The sequence below is a fragment of the Diabrotica virgifera genome, chromosome 6 (assembly GCF_917563875.1).
Source record: "Diabrotica virgifera virgifera chromosome 6, PGI_DIABVI_V3a".
In the NCBI taxonomy this organism is placed as follows: Eukaryota; Metazoa; Arthropoda; class Insecta; order Coleoptera; family Chrysomelidae; genus Diabrotica; species Diabrotica virgifera.
Window position 1 is genome coordinate 196,966,303 of NC_065448.1, and position 25,373 is coordinate 196,991,675.

Here is a 25,373-nt window from a genome sequence, read left to right on the forward strand (position 1 = left end):
TTTTTCCCATTTTCAATCAAAAAAAACCAAATCTTCACATAATCCCATCATACCAAATCCTCACAGAGATGACTTTATCCAATATAAGGAAAAACTAACAAGTCAGATAATAACCGTAGTTAAACAAGTAGTTAATTCAGATTCATCCGAAACAAATTACAATTTAGAAGAAAATATTAGAAATATGATCTCCTCTATATTAAGTCCTTCAAATCTAATTCCAGAAATCGATATTGAATCTTGTTCTGATGATTCAATCCACTAATAAGATAAGTACACCCAATAGTAAAAACATTAAAGTTATCCAATGGAATATTCGTTCTTTCTCTAAAAACCATCCAAGTTTATTAAATTTTTTACACGATAATCCTGTAGATATTATAGCTTTATCAGAAACCTTCAAAAAACCAAACCATTCTTTTAAACTAAAAGGGTATAAGATTATCCGACAGGATCGTGCAAATGGCTTTGGCGGTGTTGCCATTGCAGTTCGCCAAGACATTAAATTTATAAATTTTCCTATTACTTTTGCATATAAAAAAGATTTAGAACTTTGCGCAGTTAAATTTCCGTCCTTAAATATCATACTAGTATCGGTGTATAAACCACCTAAATTAAATGTTTCTAAATCAGATTGGTCAAATATCTTTCGGCAATTTAATTCTCCTGTTATCTTCTGTGGCGATTTTAACAGCCATCATACACTTTGGGGATCTCATATTAATAAAGCTTGTGGTAATCAATTAGTAGAAGCCTTAGATGACAATAACTATGTTGTTCTCAATAATGGTAAACCAACTAGAATTTCTCGTCCAGAAGAGCTACCTTCGGCGGTAGACATTACATTTTGCTCTGCTGGTTTGGCTAGTGATTGTTGTGTATGGGATGTCGTACCAGATGCGTTAGGTTCAGATCATTGCTTAATCAAATTTGAAATTATTAGGGATAGAGTTATAATAAATAAAAATCCAGCATCTAAATGGAATGATAAATTAGCTGATTGGTCTGCATACTCCACTATACTGGAAAATTCGTTAATTAGGACAAACCAAAATCTAAACTCCAATCTACTAAGCTTCTCTATTTTTATGGAAAAGGTCTCAGATGCAGCATCCGCAACTATTCCCCTAAAAAGAGCAAGACAACAAGTAACTCAACGTCCAATATGGTGGGATACCGAATGCTATGATATGTTTCGTCGCAGAAAAGAAGCCCTGAACCAGTATAAACGTGTCTCAAACTATACAAACTATTGTCAATATCAAAATGTAGCTAGTCAAACTAAATTACTATTTTCTAAAAAAGCTCGAGATAGCTGGATATCTTTCATAAGCAATATTAATAAAAACACGCACCCTACTAAAATTTGGCAATTTATAAAAAAAATATCAAACAAAGACTCAACGGGATCGGGCGGTATATCAGCTGATATGGTGGACGATTTTTTTGAGTTTTTTATTCCCAAATTTGCATCAAATAAAATCGACTTCAGTAAATTCAATAGTAATGTAGCATGCAATGAATCATTTTATATGCCTATCAGTTTGGAGGAATTACGATTAGCAATCAAACAATCTAAAAGTACAGCACCGGGATTTGATAGCATTACATATAAAATGATTGAATACTTGCCTGAAATTGCTAAAGGAATTCTTTTAAATATTTTTAATAGTTGGTGGTTGCAAGGATTATATGACCAAAGTTTAAAAAAAACTGTAATTTGCTTACTTGCTAAACCCAACAAAAATTTAAGTCTACCTAACTCTTACAGACCAATTTCATTAATATCATGCATTACAAAAACATTTGAGAGAATTATCAAATTAAGAATTGAATTGCATTTTGAAAGTAATTGTTTATTACCTATTAATCAATTTGGATATCGCAGAGGCAAAGGCACCTCTGAAGCATTAGCTCAATTAGTTTCTGACATTCAGAATGCACTTTCCGTTAATCTTATAACGGCATGCTTGTTTTTAGATATTAAAGGGGCTTATGATACTCTGGATATTGATATTTTAACTGTTCAGCTCATAAAATACGGTCTAAATTATAAATTCGCACAAAGAATCACAGATTTGTATAGGGACAGAGAAGTTTTCATTCGAGATTCAGAAAATCACATTTACGGCCCTCGATTATTATCAGTCGGAATTCCGCAAGGTTCAGTCCTAAGTCCAGTACTTTTTAATATCTATACTGCAGAATTGCATGACATGTTAAATGAAACAAATAATACAATTAAAATTATTCAGTATGCAGACGATTTCTGTATATACAGCAGCCGTAAATCATATAATGAGTGTTTATGCGATTTGGAACTGATAATGCAATGTGTAAAAAGATGGTCTATGGCTTTTAATTTCACGTTATCCCCTGAAAAATCTAGCATCACCTTTTTCACTAGACATAGGTTAAGTTCCCCTGCCAGTATAAATTTAAGTAATGTTGATATTAATGTATCCTCTCACCATAAGTATCTGGGCGTGGTTTTGGACAAAAAACTAACCTGGACACTCCATGTGAATCACATTATCAACAAATGCGAGAAAGGTTTAAACATGCTTCGTTGCATATGTAAAGCTAGATGGGGTGCCGACCCAAAGATAGCATTAATGTTCTATAAATCGTATATTCGGTCAATCATTGATTATGGATGCTTTTTATATGGTTCATCGTCAAAATCTAATTTATCAAAAATCGATCATATTCAGTATAAGGCAATACGTATATGTATTAGTGCGTTTAAGTCAACGCCATGTGCTGCAATTCTAGCAGAAGCGCAGGAACCTCCTCTAAACCTTAGAAGAGAATTCTTGTCTAATAAGTTTCTATTAAAGACCAGGACTTTAGATTCACATAAATTATTAAGTAAAATTAACAGTCTCACTGAATATAACTTAACAAATTCTTATTGGAGAATTAAAACTTCTCCCCCTCTTACAGATGCTTATCTAGAAACTAACAACTTTAGCATTAACACTAAACAAATATTACCCATATATAACCTTTCTATTGAGGAAATCGCAATCTTTCCAAAGATCATAAAACCTACATATAGAAACTTACCATGCCAAAACAATAAAATTATAAAGTTAATCTTATCTGAATTTTCTAATTATAAATACATCTATACAGATGGTTCAAAAACATGTAAGAGTGTAGGTAGCGCTTATTATGTTTCTAATATAAAAAGTGGTAATTCTTTTAGACTGCCTAAATGTACATCTATCTTCACTGCCGAACTTTATGCTATTGAAAGAGCCCTAACTTACGCGGTTGAACAGAACTTTGGAGACACGGTTATACTATCAGATTCTTTATCTGCTCTTGAGGCAATATCACAACCAATAACCAAAAAACACAACAATGAGTTGTTATGCCATATTAGAAAGACAATCGCTCGATTTAAAAATAATAGTAGTGACTTGGTCTTTATCTGGGTAAAAGGACATGCTGGAATCAAAGAAAATGAGATAGTGGATGAAATGGCAAAGAATTCGGCAACTTTAAATGAAATAGTAGATTTAACAATCTCCAGCGATTACATTCCAGAATTGCATAAAAAATTAAGAAAGAAATGGGAAACTATTTGGCTTAAGTTTGTACAAACTTCGAGGAATCCATACACTTACATATACCCACAACTTCCGCAAAATATCCCACATATATTTGATTATCACGTTACTCGGTTTTATTCCACATCCCTAAGTCGCTTAAGATTAAACCATGGCAATTTTCCTGCACATTTAGCTAAAATAGGAATGCGTATCAACTCTCTCTGTTCATGTGATAACTACTCTACTGCAGATTTAAATCATATAATCTTTAATTGTGAACTTAATAAAAACCATACGAAAGCACTAATTGCTAGACTTCAGGAGCGGAATGTAAGTTTACCGCTGAATATTTCACATCTACTAAGCTTCAATACCAAAACTATTAATGATATTATCATACAATTTCTTAAAGATTCTAAAATAAAAATTTAATATGACATCTTCAATCTTCAACTTTCAAATATCTGTGGCAAAAAGTTTATCTAATGCCATCCCCTCTTTGTGAACACACACACACATAGTTAAAGGACTAATTCTACTAATCTAAGTATGTACCTATTATTCTTACCTGTGGGACTAGGAGCAAATCGAACTCTGACAGAACCTTGTGTGTTATAGGTTCTCATACATAATTTACAGAGTAATTGTCTAGAAACTATTCCTTTAACCGACAAAAACATTATATTTGATTAACATTACCCAAAACAAAGACGAAAAACCCCTTATCTTTCAAATTTCAAAATAGTTAGGTTAGAGTTAGAGTTATGTTATGCAGGTTAGTATACACCTTCTTCTTTTTCAGCCACATAGAATTTATGTCTAACTATCCTCTTCCGCAATTTATTTAATTTGAAATTCAGTGACTATTCCGTCTCTAATTTTTTTTTTGCCCAAGAAAGTTTGTCTTCGATTTTATTTACTTCCAAGAGTCATTAAAGTCAAAAACTTGCCGATTGAAATAGGCATCTTTTCAGCATTTTCGCTAGAATGGACAGTGAAACAATTAACATCACACATGACACATTTTAAACTACGAAAAATATAAGACGACAGGCTTCGCTTTGTATTACCGAAGATTTGCTAAAGAATGGACCACCTAATGAATGGAATGGAACTAATCTTATTTTAAATGAATTACTATTAGGAAATCAATCTAATTAACTATTTTTATGGCAAGGAGCAAATCTTTAATTTCACTATATGGGAAATAATATATTTTTAGTATTTTTTTCTCTTGTGGAATGTAATAATTATTATTTTTTTTTTTTTTTTATCGCCCCCAATCGCCCCTATATAATTTTAAACTTCAAATTAACGTCCGCGCATCTCCAATAACGCCACCTTAAATTTCAAATGTGGCAGCTCTGAAGCTTTGAAAACACACACATTTTGTGCATCTGGCATCGTTGGTGTTGTGGCAGAATTGTTTATGCATTTTGAGGTTATTTTTCATAATTCTGCAAAAATAAAAAAAATTATCTTCAAATGGTTTCTTTTTGTTAATAGTTTGGTATTAAATCCTCTACTTTTCACGATGGTAAGTACACATAAAATATAATTAAAAGTAATGACATGTCTATGTACCTCCTTTGAAAAGCTGTCAAATTTTAGTTAAATAATCTAACCTTATTTTAATTAAAAAATATTAAATATTTTTATTCTTAGACCTATTAGTTTTTGTACAAATAGGTGTTTTTAGTAGGAGTACATCGTAGAAATGAATAATTAGCTTAATAGTATCTCCCATAAACTAGTAAACACTACTGTAGTTGGCAGACATAAACTTTTTAATTTTGAGCAATACATTTGCAATACTGATTTGAAAACAACAAATTCATGGTTGGAGTTGCCAAATATTTCATATAGTTGATCAGATATATGCTAGATCATTAGTTCATGAATAGCAAAACATGAAAATTATTGTACTTTGTCAACCTAATATAGATTGTGGAATCATTCTTTGTTCTTCCCCTTTTTAGGATGTATGTGTATGTGGAATATATTGACATGAGAGAATAAGAAATAAACATTCTAATTTTACGTTTAAGTATATAAGCTTCCATAGTATATTAATTTGGTATCCTTATTATTGTACCGGGTGGTGAATTGGAACATGGGCCATAGGAAACTCAATGTAAAATTCTAAACTGTTGAATTCCTGCTTCCCTAATTATTTTACATCAAAAGTCATAAGAAACTATTTGTAGAGAATTGAAATCTGTATTGAAAACAACTGTTAATATTGTTCTATGAACAATAATTATTCAAAATTTTGTAAAAATATAATACAATTTTCAGAGAAATACACCAAAGTTACGCCACACACAATGCAATAATGTGTATAAGATTGCATTCGGTGACAATGAATTTATTATATTAACAATTTGAACTGTCAATTGCTTTATTTATTTTATCATTTATTGTTTAAAACACAATAAAGTTGATCAGATACCCTCAGTTAAGGAGAAAGTATTAATAATAAAGATATTTTCTTCAGTCAATAGTGTGCTCACTGTCAGTTAAATAGTAATGTGTGGCCTAATATGCCCGCACATACCTACTGAGGTAAATACATTATATTTTTCAAAATTTTGGAATGTGTTTAAATCGTAGAACAATTGTAACTTCTGTTTTTAATACAAATTTCAATCTTCTACAAATAACTTCTCATGACTTTTGATGTAACATAATTAGGGAAGCAGGAATTCAACAGTTTAAAATTTTACATTGAGTTTCCTATAGCCCGTTTTCCGATTCACCACCCTGTATAGGTACTCTGTATGCATTGAGTCTGTGGGAGACTTTGTTATTTTTCCCCTCTTGTTCAGACATCATATTATTTTCAGTAAATATTTTCAGAATAATTTCAAGAATAGAGAACTCAGTACTTGAGCACTTCTGAGAATTGAGAACTTTTTCATGAACCTAATACAGAGAACCCCATTCATTTTAAAGTTGATTTAAAGTATATATTCATAATGTTTGAAGTCTGTCAATTCTTGATTTGTTTAATGTTAATATTCATTAATGACTCTCACACTCATTGAAATATGGTTACAGAAATGTGATAGGCTGAATTGACCTACATTGGTTTTTATGATAGACCCGGATCAAGTATGAGTACCTTAATAAACTAGCAACTGCTTCGTCAACTAGTATTTACTCAACTCACACACATTTAGGAAACAAATCCATTCTTAGTATTTCAGAACCTCATCACAATATATTACTATATATTAGATGAATGCTTAACTTCAAAATGTCTATTGGCAACGAAATTGAAATATAGAGACAAATAGATGGAATGAATGAAGTAACTGTTTCTAGTAAGAAACCTTTATAAAGCTTCCTAAAGTAATTTTTTCTTCAGAAAGTATTACAATATACTCCGAAACCCAATATACTTACTCTAATATATTTCAAAGTATTCCATCTCTCTTTTATTATAATAGTGTTTAAGTACATATTACTTCCAATAAATTTTAGGCCAAGACAATTATTGTGTTCCTGAGTCTCATATTTTTTCTTGCGTGAGTTAAACATTTACAAATTACTATAGAAAATAACTTACAGAATATTAGTTATTTTCTCTTATAAATTTGTTTTAAAACTAGCTTAATTAATTATTCCATTATTATGTTATCTACATAACGTAACCTACGTTAGAATCTTTTACCCAATATTGGACCTAAGTGTCCCATTTTTTCTTTAACTCTCCACTATTTCTTGCTATGTTCAACACATTGGGCCTATGAATTTTTTGGGTCATGAGCTCATCATTTGTGGTGATTCTTATCCTTTTATGTCTTTCTTAGTTGCTATTCTGCACTGCATAATTATATATTCCACATTTCATATAATACGATGTTGTGTTGTGCTATTTGCTATTTTAGTGTTGCTATTTCTCTTTTGTCATCTCTTTCTTTACCCTTTCATTGCTGACAAAATATGTCTAATGCGAACTGGGTGCTAACTCAATTTTTCGCTTCATTTACATTGTAGTGTTTTGGTTGAGATAATAACTGACCTAAACTAAATCATAAGAACCTTTTTATATATTATAACCACATACTCAATAGAATGACAACTTGTTTCAAAATCAAACAAATACTAACTTCTAAACTAATTTTCTGCATATAACGCCTTAAGGAGGGGGTATGGTTTGAAATCAACATATCAAGCACATTTTTGTGAATTTTTTTCGAAGCTATGGTACAAATATTTTATTTTTAAATTAAATAAGCATATTAAGTACAATTCAAAGAATGCTTAGAAAAAAATCCAATCCAAAATATTGGAAAATAAGCCATTGGTGACAAATTTTGACAGGCAGCTCACAAAAGAATGGATTTTGCAGTGGACTCAGTCACTGATCAGAACTCGTCACTCGATCATACGAAACAAAAAATTCAAAAAGATTTAATAAGCTTATGAGTTTCACGAGGTCACAACGTCGAGTTTTTTTATTTTTAATGATTTTTGAATTTTTGGTATCACTCAGAAATCAAAAAAATGGAATTTTTGGTAAAAATTTTGTGAAAATCAACAGACTTATTATTGTTAAACAAGAAATAAGCAAAAAAAGAAAAATATCTCGACGTTGTTACCTCATGAAATGTCTAAAGAAAATATGTGCAAAATATCAGGTAGATCGGCCCAGTAGTTTTTCAGTTACAATGTCCACCGCATTTGAAAAAGCAGTTTTGAGAAAAATGCGTTTAAAGTTTTGACAACTGCATCTTCATCTTCTTATTTGTCTGCCAAATCGTAAAGTGATGCACATTGCAATATGTTTTTTAAATCGAGGAGTAATCTACAAAAGAGAAGGCGAACAATTGTTTAACGTTTCTCACTATGCTCAAGCGTGCTGGCGCGAAGCCGCGGCAACGCAAGTCGAAGGTTCAACACCCTGTATCTCTGGTAATTTTACTCCGATTATTTTGAAATTTTCAGAGAGTATTCTTGGAAGTATGCACTTTTATTTGAAATAATAAAAAAAATTAAATATGTCAAACCATACCCCCCCCCTTCCCTTAAGCCGTCATATGCACTTGACAATAGTAATTGTATGACGTTTTTAGACATCATCAAAGCATTAACTTTCTCTCAAATTAACTTTTTTCTCATCTTTTTTATATCTAGCATCTGTTGTGTCATAGGTATTTGTGTTTTTTGTTTGTTCTATCAACTATCTCTACAAGTCCTTTATTTCATTTAAAATTATATTATTAGGATTCAATTGTTGCTAGAGTTGTTGATCAAATTTCTCTTTGTAAATACTTGTTTTTTGTCAAATGTCTAATGCCAAAAAGTTATCAAATTGGTTAAACCTGATGACAACCTGTTCCAGAGATGTTCAATAGCTGATCAGAGGCTGTTGAAATAGTGACTATCACTATTGTGAAGTCAGGGGTCAGAGGTCAAAGTGTTTTCCTCTCTACATGCAGTTTTGTTTGTATGTTGACTTTGTTACATAAACACTGATTTCATTATTAAACTCAGTGTTTGTATTCTGTGAAATATCAATCTTTTATAAATTAAATGGCAATACAATTAGATTCGGTTTTTGGATACTACAGGATCAATCTATTTGACATACTATCAAAAAATTGACTTTGCAGTTTGTTTGTCTAGAAATCTTGTAACGAAGATTTGCAAGTGACATGTTAGAGAAGTTTCTCAATTTGAAAACATTCTCTTTAATGATGATGCCAACTTTCATTGATCATATACACCAGAAAGCAGAATTTTGGTACTGGACTGGTGAGAATCCAAGACATGGGACCAAAAATGAAGTCTATGCTGCATTCTGTGTTAAAGGTATCATCTATATATTTTTTAACAACGACCTCTGCAAACACAGTGTGAATACTAAATGTTACTGTGAAAGTACTAAGAGACTTTTTGGTCCAAGAATTGTAAGGGTATCAATAATGTTGTTCCAGTGTTATTTGTCATTTATTAGTTGCTGCAGTAAATGAACTATATTTGTTGTATAACTATATTATATTGTTGTATATTCGTATTGTAATGTGTGCCTTTTTTTAAATCATACTTGATTTTTTTTAATGACATAACTTTCTGTTTAAATTTTTAAAAGAAAGGTTGTGAAATACCTAGTCACATTTTGCTTTTTTGATTTATTGTGTTCAGTTTTACATGTATATTAAAAAATTATTAATTTATTTTATGACTTTCAGCACAAACTAAAATCTTCACAGAGAGAAAAAGTAAAAAATTTATATCTTTCATTCAAACTGGTGAGAACACAGCCATATATTGCCTTACTGAGTGATTGGAAACTAGTTCTAGCTAGTGATAATTACTTCCAGAATCCTGATGCATATTACAAAGGACCAAGGAGTGTAGACAAAAAGAAACTAGAATCTTTATGTAACAGATACAAAGATCCCACTGAACCGGATAAAATCACACTAGATGGCTAGATGGTATCATTAAGTTCTTAGATGATCTTGGTCTTCTGCCCGAATCAAAGGTCGTCCTTATCATAGCTTGGAAGTTCAAGTTGGCGACTCTGTGCGAGTTCACCAGAGATGAGTTTATAAACGGAATGACAGAATTAGGTTGTGATAATATAGATAAATTGAAGGAGCGTCAGGCACAGCAGTGGGCACATACAATTTAATAAAACGACACTACAGATGAATCACTAAACAAATAATTGGCATGGGGATGATTTAGTATTATTTAAAACAACTTACACCTTTCAACATTTACACAGATAGCCAAGCGGCTATTCTGGCAGTAAAAGACCCCACTCACAAAATAAAAACTGGTGAGAAACTGCAAAGATCTCCTCAAGAACCTTGCAAAGGACAATAAGGTGTCTTTAATATGGGTACCGGGTTCTGAAGGGGTGCATGGGAACAAACAAGCAGATATGTTGGCAAAATAGGGCTCGAGTGCAGGAGCGGCTCGTGATAGTAGAAGGTGGTGAGACACACTACACCTGAGGATTTTTATTATGATGGTTAGCTTCTCTTTAATGGCCGGAAGGTCGATTTTGTGACGTTATAACGCTAGGACGAAGCTAGGACAAATAATCCCGGACAAAAAATCCCCACAAATTATCCCTGGACAAAAAATCCCCAGACAAAAAATCCCCACAAAAAATCCCCGGACAAGTAATCTCCGAACAAAAAATCCCCACAAAAAATCGCGGGCAAATAATCTCCACAAATTATTTAGACAAAATATCCCCACAAAAAATTCCGGACAGAAAATCCTTAAGAAATATTTGCTGCCGATTAGTTCTCTAAAAGTTTACCCGTGAATGCGATAAGACTCAAATGCTTTCAGCCTCAGTGTATAGAGTTATTTTGAATTCCAATTCCATATCGAAAACTTCAAATTTTACGTAACAAAAGAGTGTGAGTTATTTCAAAAATCGTGGAAGATATGTGGAATGAGGTAAGGCTGTGAGAATCATGTTCCAATATTATTTACTTAAATCTTTTGCTCACTCTGATTTGAATAACTATGTTCAAAACATGGTCATTGTCCAAAAAAATTTGTGGGGATTATTTATCCGGGATTTTTTGTGGGGATTTTTTGTCTGGGGATTTTTTGTCCGGGATTATTTGCCGAACCCTCGCTAGGGCGTCTACAGAACGGCGCCGTATTTATTTTAATGCTTGCAAACTATATTAAAATATTAAATAACAATTTTATTCGCAAAAGAATAACAACGAAAGCTCTAAGCCCCCAACAGGTTCACACTCATAGGAGCTGTTTTTTAGCTAAAAATAATTACTATAATACCACATATCAAACCAATATGAATCAGATGTTTTGTCCTTCCTTGGTCTCATCAGCGTTGTACAGCCATATTAACCAAACTTTACATTACATACCTACTACATGACAATAACGGACAACTGATTCGTTAATATTAATCAGTTGTCAAAATGAAATTATTGTACGCAAACAATATACCCATAAACACGCGATAACTTCATTTTAGAACCAATCTTATATTGTAAATGTATTGAATATAGGGAAATACAAACAACCAAGTAAGCAAATTACTGTTATATTATAAGATTGATTTTTATGTTAAGTAAACTAAGGGTTAAACTTCGTTTTTTTTTGCTATTTTATTTTGATATAAAAAGCGTGCTTATAAGAAAATAAATCATTATAAAAGAAAGCATGATTTCTAGATTTTTTATTTATTTATTTAATTGGCATTGATAAATGCCACACAGCCAGTATGACATTGATAAAATCTTCTAAACATAATCTAAACTAATATAAAACTATATCTAAAACTACTTTACAAAACTACAATACAAGCGTCCATACCAAATAAGGGAAGCAAGATCAAGTACTTAACTTCATAACTAAAAAACACATGTTGAGGCGCGCCTCAAGGATGGATGAATTTCGTTCCCAGAATTGGTGGCAGATTTTTCAAATTTTGCCGCTTTTACTGTCTCATTTTAAGAATAATTGGTAGTATGCTAGACAAGGAGGTTTGAAGCAAGCCTCATCTGTAATGATTTGAGAAAGTTGGAATGAGATGCATGATGCATTACTGGCACGTGGAAGACGGATACAAAGAAAAAGAGTCAGGGCCGTACCGATTTTAATTTTTTTCATAAAAATAAAGTTATTTAGGAAATTTCAACAAACCAAATTATATTTAAAAAACTGATTATGAAATAACGAAATAACGTAAATAGTCGATTGATATACTGGTGAGGCGCACTGCCTCACCTGCCTCATAGGACAAGCCGCCACTTCTCGAGTGAAACTTTTGAAGCCCCAGAACCGTTTTGTGGCAGCAGTATTACTAAAGATGCTACGATAAACGAGGTTCAGAAATGGCTGATAAGAAATCATCAAAAGAAATGGAGAGCCACAAATCCAGACTCAAAAAATAATCGAGAATATTGTTAAAAAACTCTGGAACAGTTTGCTGAACCTCAATAAATGAGATATCAAAACGGTCATTGAAATGTGACTGGACAATCTGGACATGTCGTTTAAGGAACCATCTATACAAACTAGGTAAGGTGAATGAACCATAGTGCAGAAAGTGCGAAATGGAAGAACAGAGTTCCATACACATACTATGCCATTGCAGTATGCTAAGTGATGTAAGGAAAGAATTCACTGGTCATCTGAGGTTTGAAGAAGAAGAGATCCTAAAACTACCAATAAGAAAACTGTTGGTCTTCGTTGAGACCACAGAACTTATTGGGGTTTAAGGCCAAAACAGGTTATGATCAAGTGCCAGAGACTACCGAGCCTCGCCTGATCTTAGAAGAAAAACTTACAACTTTTGAAATTCTGAGAATTGACTAAACGGGTTATATTATTTAATTTGTATAGTACGAGCTGTGGTATTAATCTTTAAGTGATTATTTGGTGAAAAAACTTACTTACTTACTGACTTAGTCCTAAGCCTTTCTACCTTTAGGTGTAAGGCTGGTGGAGTTGAGTTTGGCATTGTAGTCTCCATGCTTTCCGATCTTGCGTTAGGTTTCTTGCACTTTCCAATGTCAATCCCTTCTTCTCGACTTCTTTCCTGATTTCATCTACCCACATAACTCTTGGTCTTCCTCTTTTGTTTTTCCCCTGCACTCTCGTTTCGAACACTCGTTTTGTAAGCCTCTCGTTCGACATTCTACACACGTGTCCGAACCATCAAAGTTGTCCCTCCACTATTTTTTCATTGATTGGTTCCAGTTTTACTGATTCCTCGTTATTGGTTCTTATTGTATTTGTATTATTTTTGTACATATCCTTTATTACTTCTATTATGTGTCTGTCGACTCCCCTTTCTTTTAGTGTCTTCCATACGTCCTTTCTTCGGATTCTGTCAAACGCCTTTTCCAGGTCAATGAAGCACATATGTATCTCTCTATTCTTCTTGATTACTTTCTCACTTACTTGTCTTAATGTGAATATTAGGTCTTGCGTGCTTCTGTCCTTCCTGAATCCACACTGTGTGTCTTCCATAGTTGTTTCTATTTGGGTTTTTATTCTTGTCTCTATTATTCTTGCGAATACCTTCCCAGGGATACTTGATATGGTGATACCTCGGTAATTATTACAGTTTCTCTTGTCTCCTTTTTTCTGTAATGGTTGTATAACGTCTTTCTTCCAGTCCTTTGGTAATTCTGCTCTATTTATGATATCATTCATTAGTTCTTTCATGCTATCCATTCCTTCTGTCCCCATGAATTTTATCATTTCTGGGGTAATATGATCCTTGCCTGGTTCTTTGCCCAATTTTACTCTTTCTATTGCTTTCTCTAATTCCTCTCTTGTTATGGATTCCACTTGTTGTTCTTCATTCCTTTCTTGTATCTCCCCTATGTTGTCCGTGTCTGCATGAGTTAGCTCTTTGAAATGTTCTCTCCATCTTTCCATTATTTGTTTTTCTTCTGTTAGTACGTTTCCATTATTGTCTTTTATATTCGGCATCGTGTGCTCTTTCTTTTGTCTGAGTTGTTTTAATGCGCCGTAGAAGAGTTTTTGGTTTTCCCTATAATTTTTTGTCATTTTTTGTCCAAATCTCTCCCATGACCTTTCCTTTCCTGCTTTCACCACTATTTTAACCTCTTTCCTTTTTTCTTTATATGCCTCGTAATCTTCCTGGTGTTTTGTACTTAGGTATCTCTTCCATTTTTCTTTTTTGTTGATTATTGTCTCTCGTATTTCTTCCGTCCACCATTCCGTTCTCCTCATGTTGGTATTTGCTATTTTTGTTTTCCCACAAGTTTCCTCAGCTGCTTTGATTATGCTGGTTTTTAGATATTTCCATTTTTCTTTTATATTTGTATTTTTTGCCCTACCTTTCAGAGTATTATCTAATTTTTCTTGGAATTTCTTCTTATATCTTTCCTCTTTTAATTTGTAACTTTTTATTTTTTCGTTTACTACTTTTCTTCTCTTTTCTTCTTTTTCTGCTGTTGTTCTAATTCTCATTATTACTAGATGGTGGTCACTGCCAATCTCTGAGCCTCTTTTCACTTTCGTATCCTGTACTCTTTTCCATTTGTTGCTGCTTACCAAAAAGTAATCTAAGATTGATTTTTCGTTTCTGCTGTCTTGTACTCTCGTGTATTTGTGTACTTCTTTATGTTTAACTAGTTCTAACTAGTTTGTTCTCCATACATATTTCTATTATTCTTTCACCATTTCTGTTTAGTATTTCTTCTCCTTCTTTTCCCATGCACTTCTCTATTCCGCTGTTGTTGTTTCCGACTCTACCGTTTAGATCTCCCATTACAATTATGTTTTCTTCCCCATTATCAATTTGCATTTGGAGCTCCTCGAAAAATTTATCTTTCTCTTCCTTTCTTGCATCTTCATTTACTCCGTAGGCTGTTATTATTGTCCATATTTCTTCGTCCATCAGTTTCATTTTCACCGATAATATTCTCTGGTTAACATATGTTTCTTCTATAACGTGTTATAGTCTATTCGGTGCAATTATTATCCCGACTCCTTCTTTTGCTCTCTCTTTTGTATCCGCTCCTACTCAAAGTAACCAATATCCTTTGTGTATTTTCTTAAGACCTTTTCCTTTCATCTTCGTTTCCGTTATTCCTAGTATTTCTATTTTTTGTTTTATCATTTCTTCTACCAGTTCTTCCCCTTTTCCGTTGATGCTTCTCACATTCCATGTTCCCATTTTTATCTCTCCTTTTTTCTGCAATCTAGTTTTCCCCTTCTTTTTATTTTCATCCTTGTTTACCTGTGCATCATCTTTTTCCCTATCGCTTTTCCCATTCATTGCCTTGGTCGTCATTGTTGTGTGTCCGGTCTCATTATTTTTTATTACTTTTTTGGAGTCCTTTTTCCTTTTGTCCCTGTAGATTCTTCAGTTTCCCTTTGTTTTTTAGTACACTTAGCTTATCCGTTAGGTTTTCCATTTCTGCTACAAAAATTTGGTCTCCGCTCTTCCAGAACCGTTCTGTGGCAGCAGCATTACTAAAGATGCTACGATAAACGAGGTTCAGAAATGGCTGATAAAGAATCATCAAAAGAAATGGAGAGCCACAAATCCAGACTAAAAAAATAATCGAGAATATTGTTAAAAAACACTGGAACAGTTTGCTGAACCTCAATAAATGAGATATCAAAACGGTCATTGAAATGTGACTGGACAATCTGGACATATCGTTTAAGGAACCACCTATACAAACTAGGTAAGGTGAATGAACCATGGTTCAGAAAGTGCGAAATGGAAGAACAGACTGCCATACACATACTATGCCATTGCAGTGTGCTAAGTGATGTAAGGAAAGAATTCACTGGTAATCTGAGGTTTGAAGAAGAAGAGATCCTAAAACTACCAATAAGAAAACTTTTGGTCTTCGTTGAGACCACAGAACTTATTGGGGTTTAAGGGAAAACAAGTTATGAGCAAGTGCCAGAGACTAACGAGCCTCGCCTTTTCTTAGAAGAAAAACTTATAACTTTTGAAATCGTGGGAATTGACTAAAAGGGTTATATTATTTAATTTGTATAGTACTAGCTGTGGTATTAATAGTCCAGAGAAATAAGGTTTTTGTCGGTACACTTGAGCAGCCAGGTTGCAAATGGATTTTTTGGGTACTATATACCTAATACATTATAAATACAAAAATGCCCGTAACAGTTCGGACGAGAAACTTAGTTATTAACAAATAAGGGTCAAAAATGGCAGTTTTTTCGTTTAAATCGCTACAGGTAAAAATAGGGTTATATATTTTATTTATAATATTCTTCTTTTTGTAGATGAGCCAAGGTTTGAAATGGCATTTTTTGAATTTTGGTCCGATCCTTTTTTGTTTCGGAAAGTGCAAAATAAGACTAAAATTTCAAAAATAAAAAATGTGCTATAACTTTTGCGAAAATGGCCTTAAGACTTTCATATTGCTCGAAAAGTTGAGTCAAATATTCCACATAATGCACAAACTAGTCCTGTCGCCAGGGGGGGTACAACGGCCTCCTTAATTCAGATGGACTTACCCAAGTTTTTTTTATATATTTTGACCCGTAGAATACGAATTTTTTGGGTAACAGTTGATCCGGATGTCGATAAGATTGTTATAGACAAGGAACTTGAGGAATTACATAACAGCGATTTCTCGCAAAACAAAACATCTTTTTGTATTTTTTGGGTCATTTTAAGCAAAAAATATTCCTACAAGTTTTTCCGTAGAATGCATAGTTTTCGAGATAACCGCGGTTGAACTTTCAAAAAATCGAAAAATTGCAATTTTTGAACCCGAATAGCTTTTGATTAAAAAATAAAGTAGCAATTCTGCTTACCGCATTTGAAAGTTTAAGTCAAATTATATCGGTTTTGATTATTTGCATTGCTAAAAATTAATTTTTTTATTGTTAAACTAATCTATAAACACATAGGTTTCCCGTGCCTAATACATGCGTTTTAACGCATGCTACGTAGAAATTGCCTCGCTTGCACTTGTAGCTACTCTACCTACTTGTTCGATTTTAAATGAGAAATCATAGAAAACATCACTCACATACTAGGTGTTTACTACAGTTTACAGCTTTGTTTAACAATAAAATAATAAATTTTTAGCAATGCAAATAATCAAAACCGATATAATTTGACTTAAACTTTCAAATGCGGTAAGCAGAATTGCTACTTTATTTTTTAATCAAAAGTTATTCGGGTTTAAAATTTACAATTTTTCGATTTTTTGAAAGTTCAACCGCGGTTATCTCGAAAACTATGCATTCTACGAAAAAACTTGTAGGAATATTTTTTGCTTAAAATGACCCAAAAAATACAAAAAGATGTTTTGTTTTGCGAGAAATCGCTGTTATGTAATTCCTCAAGTTCTTTGTCTATAACAATCTTATCGACATCCGGATCAACTGTTACCCAAAAAATTCGTATTCTGCGGGTCAAAATATATAAAAAAAACTTGGGTAAGTCCATCTGAATTAAGGAGGCCGTTGTACCCCCCCTGGCGACAGGACTAAACAATTTTAAGACGATTCGTCAATTAGTTTAAATTTTATTCAATTTGTTTATCGCAAAGAGCTTTTTTTCGCAATGTTATTGTTCAGAAAATAATAATGACATAGCAATTCTGTGGAAACCCCATGCAACAATAATAGTTATATTTTTAAAGTATTGAAAAAAATCATTAAAAAGTCGTTTTTATCACTCCGAAAAAAGTTTAGTAAAATAGAGTCATTTTTGGCTTCTAAACAATTTGAATAACTTTGTTAATATTGATTAATTATAGAGTAAATCTACTTTAGGGTTTCAAAAGCTGGTATTTTTATACGAATTTTCAGAAAAAAAACTTTTTGGCTAGGTTAATTAGGTTCAAAATTGGCCATTTTTATTATTTAATTCGCAGTTACTTCTATATACATCAAATTCTCCTGTAACAGTGTTAGTTACCATACTACTCCGAAACGGCTTGGCCGATTTTTATAAAATTCTACACGTTTATCCTGTAGGACGTTGAAGAGGTTTTAATCTATTTTTTATACCCATAAGTTATAAGGGGGGTTGCCCCCCTGACATTTTTTTTATTTTTTTTTTGACAAAATTATCTACCTTAATTCTATATGATGTAGAATTAAAAAATACATACAACCCTTAATTTTCAATCTTCTATCACCAACCCCTATTTGTTAATAGCCATCTATATATTTACATCTATAAAATTCTCCTGTCACAGTGTTAGTTTCCATACTCCTCCGAGACCGCATGACCGATTTTTATGAAATTTAATATGTATATTCGGTAGGTCTTAGAATCGGTCGTAATCTATTTTTCCTATCCCTGAGTGATAAGGCAAGTTCCCCTAACATTTTGTAATATTTGGTGGGGTTGTCTGTGCATAACGTACTCTATAAGACTACAAGTATATACAAATTAAAAAAATTATGATCAAAATCCATCAACAAGTTCCAGCGATATTAATCGCGGCATATGTTTGCAGAATCAGTTTCATTTTTTGAGTGCACGTATTTTAGTAATTCCCCTCAAGCGACCACGAATTAATTCGGTTCGGACGCCATTTTTAAAGCTTTATACTCTGTTGAGGTTCAAAGTTTACTCAAACTTTTACACATAACCTATATATCTTCAACTTCAAAATGGCTCTAGTTAGGTTGCTTAATTATTATAAACAAAGTAACCGTCAATTAAATAAAAAAAGTGGCGAACTTTGACCGTAATTAACCTAGGCGAAAAGTTTTTCTTTGAAAATTCGTATAAAAATACCTGTTTTTCAAATTCCATTGTAGTTTTAGCCTACAGTCAATATTAACAAAGTTATTCAAATCGTGTATAAGCCAAAAATGACTCTATTTTAGTAAAATGTTTTCTGAGTGATAAAAATGACTTTTTAATGATTTTTTTAAATGCGTTGAAAATATGACTATTCTTCTTTCATGTTGTTTTCACAGAATTGCTGTATCATTATTATTTTCTGAACAATAACATTGCGAAAAAAAGCTCTTCAGGAACAAAATTTAAACTAATTGACGCATCGTCTTAAAAAATTTTGTGCATTGTATGGACTGTTTGACTTAACTTTTCATGCAATATGAAAGTCCTAAATTCATTTTCGCAAAACTTTTAGCAAATTTTTTATTTTCGAAATTTTAGTTTTATTTTGCAATATCCGAAGCAACAAATTATCGGACCAAAATTCAAAAAACGCTATTTTAAACCTTAACTCATCTACTAAAAGAAAAATATTATAAATAAGACAGTTAATTACCCTATTTTTACCTGTAGCGATGTAAACGAAAAACTCTCATTTTTGACCCTTATTTGTTAATAACTAAATTTCTCGTCCAAACTGTTACGGGAATTTTTGTATTTATAATGTATTAGGTATATAGTACCCAAAAAATCCATTTGCAACCTGGCTGCTCAAGTGTCCCGAACATGGTATATTTTGGCCTTATTTACCTGGTGTATAATTCTAAATCATTATTTGGTGAAAAAACTAAGATATTAAAAAAACATTTTTTAAAACTGGACCTGATTTTTTTTCTAATTTGAATAAATCAGTGGAATAGATGGCAGTAGTGTCACGTTTGACCAAAACATGACACACATCATAGTTACCTTTAAAAAATTATGACCAAAAATTTCAAACAAAATGCACAACTTGACCTGTATATTATTAAGCAATGAGAGAAGACGCATTTTAATGGTCATTTGATACTCAGGGGCCTTCATACGCTGTAGGAGTATGTACAGTGTACCAAAATAAGCAAATAATATATAAATAGTTGTTATATGTATTGTAATTGTGCCTTTTTTTATATCATAGTTGATTTCTGAAGTCACTAATAACTTTTTCTTTAAATTTTTACAAAGAGTCTGCCAAATGGGTAAAATTTTGCTTTTTCGAAAGTTTTTGTATTTTATCTCACAATAAAACACTGAAAACTTTTGTTTTCTATACTTCCACAAAATTTGTTATTTACAACTATGTGACTACAGCTGTTTCGGCATAGAAACTTCGAGATAGAACTAAACATCATTAAACAAATAGCAGTAAACAACGGCTATAACGAACAAACAGTTAACAAAATTTTAAATCAAAAACTCCATAAGAAAGCCCTGAAATTAGTGTATCCACCACCACAGAAAGAACCCAGTACCTTCTGCTCTCTCACATATACTGGCAAGATAACAACAAAAATAGCCAGATACATAAAAAAGAAAGGAATAATACCAGCTTTCAGAACTAACAACAACTTAAGCAAATATATTAAGAACAATAAAAGCCGAAAGAGAAAGCAACTACAGAGTGGTGTGTACAAACTAACTTGTGGTGACTGTCCGAAAACGTACATCGGTCAAACTGGCAGAACTTTTGACAAACGGATAGCAGAACACAAAAGGGCTTTCAACAATAGAAAAACAGACACTTCTACATACGCACTTCACCTTCTAGATCATAATCATTCTTTCAATGAAGAGTTTCAAATTCTGCATATCCAAAATAAAGGCCTTAAGCTATCTTTTTTAGAATCTATGGAAATTAATAAACTGAAAAATACAGATATAATTCTGAATGACCAACTCGAGACAAACAGCTCCCCACTCCTCAACCTCTTCAGTTAGAGACTTAAAAAGGCAAACACATTGTAAATTATATCACTTGAGAAAGGCACTCTGCCGAAACAGCTGTAGTCACATAGTTGTAAATAATAAATTTTGTGGAAGTATAGAAAACAAAAGTTTTCAGTGTTTTATTGTGAGATAAAATGAACTTCCATCAAGTAACGGTCCAATCCATCAATTATTTTTGTATTTTAATGTATTGTTAAGTTTTAAATGTCTATTAAAAAGTTATTAATTTATTTTATGACTTTTAGCACAAACTAAAATCGTCACAGAGAGAAAAAGTAAAAAAATTTATATCTTTCACTCAAACTGGTGAGAACACAGCCATATATTGCCTTACTCAGAATGATTGGAAACTAGATCTAGCTAGTGATAATTACTTCCAGAATCCTGATGCATATTACAAAGAGCCGAGGAGTGTAGACAAAAAGAAACTAGAATCTTTATATAACAGATACAAAGATCCCACTGAACCAGATAAAATCACAGTAGATGGTATCATGAAGTTCTTAGATGATCTTGGTCTCCCGCCCGAATCAAAGCTCGTCCTCATCATAGCTTGGAAGTTCAAAGCAGCGACTCAGTGCGAGTTCACCAGGGATGAGTTTATAAACGGAATGACAGAATTAGGTTGTGATAATATAGATAAATTGAAGGCGCGATTGCCCAGTTTAGAAAATGAATTAAGGGATAATTATAAGTTTAAGGACTTTTATCATTTTACCTTCAATTATGCCAAAAATCCAGGACAGAAAGGATTAGATCTTGATATGGCGATTGCTTACTGGAATATCGTACTTAAGGGAAAGTTCAAATTTTTGAATTTATGGTGTACATTTTTGCAAGTAAGTCTATTTATTTTGTTTTATTTTGAATTCTCAATATTTAATATTATTGCATTCTCTTTGTTTTATAAATATGCATGAAGATCATTTACACATATATAATTTATAACTGTACCAGTTTTGTTAATATGTAATGTATTTAGAGCCGGTACTTTCTGTCACTATTTGTTCAATTTGAAATTATAGTAAACAATTTTTATACATTATGGTCTAAGAGCTAGCAACGTATTCGAGAAAGTATTTTAAGACAGCTGATTCTTTAATATATTGTTCTCTATGCTTCCTCTACCACCGTACCAGCCATCTGGCTGCTGATAAGGTTGCGTTCATTACTGCACAGCACACCTGTGCAGGTAAATAGTAGAAACTTAGTAGATCCGCTATAGTAATAGATATCAATAAGAGTTAATAACAAAAATTGTAGTCAACTTTGAGCTTCACATTACAAAATTAGTTAGAATGTTACAGGGTGTTCGATAACATAGTGGCAGACCAAACTTTTGTTTTTTTAAATGCAACACCCTATATTTTATTTTATATTCGAAATCTTCTTAACTTCCTCATCACAAAATATAAAGGTTTGTTATGTCATACAGGGCATTTACAAAGTTATAACCAATGTTCTGTGAAAATCGTAAGAAGTTCAGCTCTCTGAATAAATAAAAATAAGTACAGCAATGGTTTATTGGTGCCATATTTTTTTGTTGAGTGTCAAAATTTATAAAAATGGTTGATATTGCTAATTTTCTTTATATCGAATACAGGGTGAGTCAAAACGCAAGTACATTATTTTCTCAGTAATTTTAAATAGAACACCCTAATTAATAATTTGCTCTTAAAAATTAAAATATCTAGAAAACTAACAAATTTAGTCATAGGGAATATTATACAAAAATTAAAGTACGGTAATGGTACTTCTCGATGGTGATATAAAATACAGGGTGTTCCATTTAAAATTTCTGAGAAAAGAATGTACTTGCGTTTTGACTCACCCTGTATTCGATATAAAGAAAATTAGCAATATCAACAATTCTTAAAAATTTTCACAACCAACAAAAAAATATGGCACTAATAAACCATTGCTGTTGTGCTTATTTTTATTTATACAGGGAGCTGAACTTGTTACGATTTTAATAGAAAATTGGTTATAACTTTGTAAAATCCCTATATAACATAACAAACCTTTATATTTTTGTGATGGGGAAGTTAAGAGGATTTCGAATATAAAATAAAATACAGGGTATTTCATTTAAAAAACATAAGTTTGGTCTGTCACTATGTTATCGAACACCCTGTAACATTTTAACTAATTTTGTAATGTGAAGCTCAAAGTTGGCTACAATGTTTGTTATTAACTTTTATATCTATCTATTACTGTAGCGGATCTACTGAGCTTTATCACACTAATCAATCACCCTGTATTTTGAATTTAAAATTATTTAGGGCCGAAAAATGTTTTTGTCATTACTTTTTAAACCACAGAAATGTCTGGCAATTATAATTAATATTTCTAATACTTAATGTTTAGAAAGTAATGACAAAAATTTTTTCGTCTTAAAATAATTTTAAATTCGATATATTTACATGCACAGGTGTGCTGCGCAGTAATGAACGCAACATGTATCAGTAGCCAGATGGCCGGTATGATGTTCGAGGAAGCATAGGGAATAATATATTAAAGAACCAGTTGTCTTAAAATACTTTTTTTTCGACGTTGCTAGAGCTCTTGGTCCATTACTCTATAAATTACTTACTACAACAGACAACCAAGAGATGGAAAGAGCACATATTATGATATTGTCGAAAACACGCAGAATATAGACTTGCATATATCTCGCGAAGCTCTTTCCAAAACGGATATCATAACAGCTGTCAAATCTCTGAGAAATAACAAGTCCCCGGGAATCGATAACATTGCTGCTGAAATACTTAAAGCTGATCCGAATCTAACTGCTAAACTTTTGCTCCCCATAATCCGAGAGGTGTGGGAAACAAACCACATTCCAGCGGGCTCGAAGAAAGGTAACATTATTAAGCTTCCAAAAAGGACAACCTCACAGTGTGCAAAAATTGGAGAGGAATAATCTTGCTTACCGCCATAAATAAAATTTTCGCAACCACCATACTTAAAAAAATAACCAACCAATATGGTTGATGTCATGTGATGCCAGGGGTTAATCTGGAAATGTTTTTAACATGCTTTAAAAATCTAACAATATAGTGTAACCTCAACATTTTAAAACAACTCAAAGGCATTTACCCGTATGTTTTGGTGGCTTACTTAAAGCATGTATACCTGTAAGTATAATTATCTATTAACTGTTTTTACCTTAGTCAAAATTTAACCTCACGTTTGCTTTACTTACAGTTATACTTATTTTAGGTGATAACACTGATGACGGAATATTGATTCCGAAAATGTTTTGTTGTGATATAACTCTTTTTAGGGATTGTAAATATATATCTTTTACAAGATAAGGTTTTTTTTGATAGTTTTCACGTCTTAAAAACAAAAACCACTCATTTTAATCATATAATTTTTGAAGAGGAAGTTAAGCTTACTTGCAAAATTTCATCAAAGTGGGTGCGGTTCTTTAGAATTTTGAGATTTTACAATACTTTACTATGAAAGAATGACTATTAAATGGACTGCAATAAACTGAAACAACCAATGGTTGTCTCATCAGATAAATTTGTATTAACGATTTGTTTTAGCAAATGACAACAGAAAATATTAATTTGATAAAATGTTCCACTCTATATGCTTTTTGTTTTATGTTTTTTTTTTTAACCAGAAGGAGTAAACTAAAAATACAGATTCACACACAAGAAAGTCACTAGAAAAATAACCAAATAACTCTTCTTTTTTTTTGTGGTTGATCATGTCAGCCCTAAGCGGTAATCCATAAATATTATATTATATTAATACGTCACTAAAGAGTTCTAAAAATAACTGCTTTTTATATAAAAATCTAAAAATTAAAGGAATAGCACAGAAAACACAAAAAATCGACGATATAACTTAATTAACCTATGAAATGTCAATCGTGTCAAAATGTGGTAAATGTCATTAGTGTCAAAATTTTATATCAGTGGAGTAAACTTGCCTGCGGTTGTACCAATTACAAACCAGCATTACAGAGCGGTAAATTTGAATCACTCCTCTTGGTTTAAAAACAAACCATAACAAAACCTAATATTTTGTCTTCTACAAGTTAATCAGAGTTTCTATGAGTTGATCATGATATGTTTTTAGGAAAACCATAAACGATCTATTCCTAAGGATACTTGGAATCTTCTATTAGATTTTGCTCAGCAGATCGCTGACGATATGAGCAACTACGACGAAGAAGGAGCATGGCCAGTGTTAATTGACGATTTCGTAGAATGGGCATCAACAAGAACTAAGGAAAATCAACCACACAGTACAAGTCAACTGGAGTAATAAATACCAACAATTTTATTTCTTGTACAAAAATTCAAATGACGTTAAATTTGTTAATCGATAAAAGGTAGCACTAATCTTGGAAGAAAACAGTTGAAAGGGTTTGAGATACTTTTTTTTTTCTTGTATGACCTAGTGATAGAATGTACTTTGTCAATAAAGTCGAAAAGATTTTTAACTAAGTAAAGTAAAATAAGTTTTTGTGTATTTATTTTAATTTGCCTTGATTGAAAATTTTGCTTTTTGAATTTATAAAAACGATCGAAACTACTTTTACAATTGTTTCTTCTTTGACTGCTTATTTAATTTTTCAACATATACGCAGGATTAATGAGGAATAACACAAAACATTAGGAATTTATTTCACAAAAAAATATTTAAAAATTGGCCAAATTTTCATTTTCCGTTTGTCATGTTTG

The 25,373-nt window shown here is 32.1% G+C and overlaps 2 protein-coding genes across 3 annotated transcripts in view; one reads left to right on the forward strand and one right to left on the reverse strand.

Annotated features, from left to right (window-relative positions):
• LOC126887094 (probable glutamate--tRNA ligase, mitochondrial) overlaps positions 1-4,542 on the reverse strand; it is a 46,351-nt gene extending 41,809 nt beyond the window's left edge. The window contains exon 1 of the mRNA XM_050654429.1: positions 4,129-4,542. Coding sequence (XP_050510386.1) covers positions 4,129-4,240 — 112 coding nt within the window. The 5' untranslated portion in view covers positions 4,241-4,542. The remainder of the gene's footprint in view (positions 1-4,128) is intronic.
• The window catches only part of LOC126887097 (DCN1-like protein 2), a 72,348-nt gene extending 47,193 nt beyond the window's left edge, over positions 1-25,155 (forward strand). The window contains exons 1-3 of one of the 2 annotated variants that reach the window (XM_050654434.1): positions 4,906-5,097; positions 20,916-21,509; positions 24,766-25,155. In XM_050654434.1, the coding sequence (XP_050510391.1) occupies positions 4,990-5,097; positions 20,916-21,509; positions 24,766-24,954 (891 nt within the window). In that variant the 5' untranslated portion in view covers positions 4,906-4,989 and the 3' untranslated portion in view covers positions 24,955-25,155. Of the gene's footprint in view, positions 1-4,905; positions 5,098-20,915; positions 21,510-24,765 lie in introns of those variants that run through there. The other variant, XM_050654433.1, reaches the window with a different exon arrangement.
• Positions 25,156-25,373: the final 218 nt, after the last annotated feature.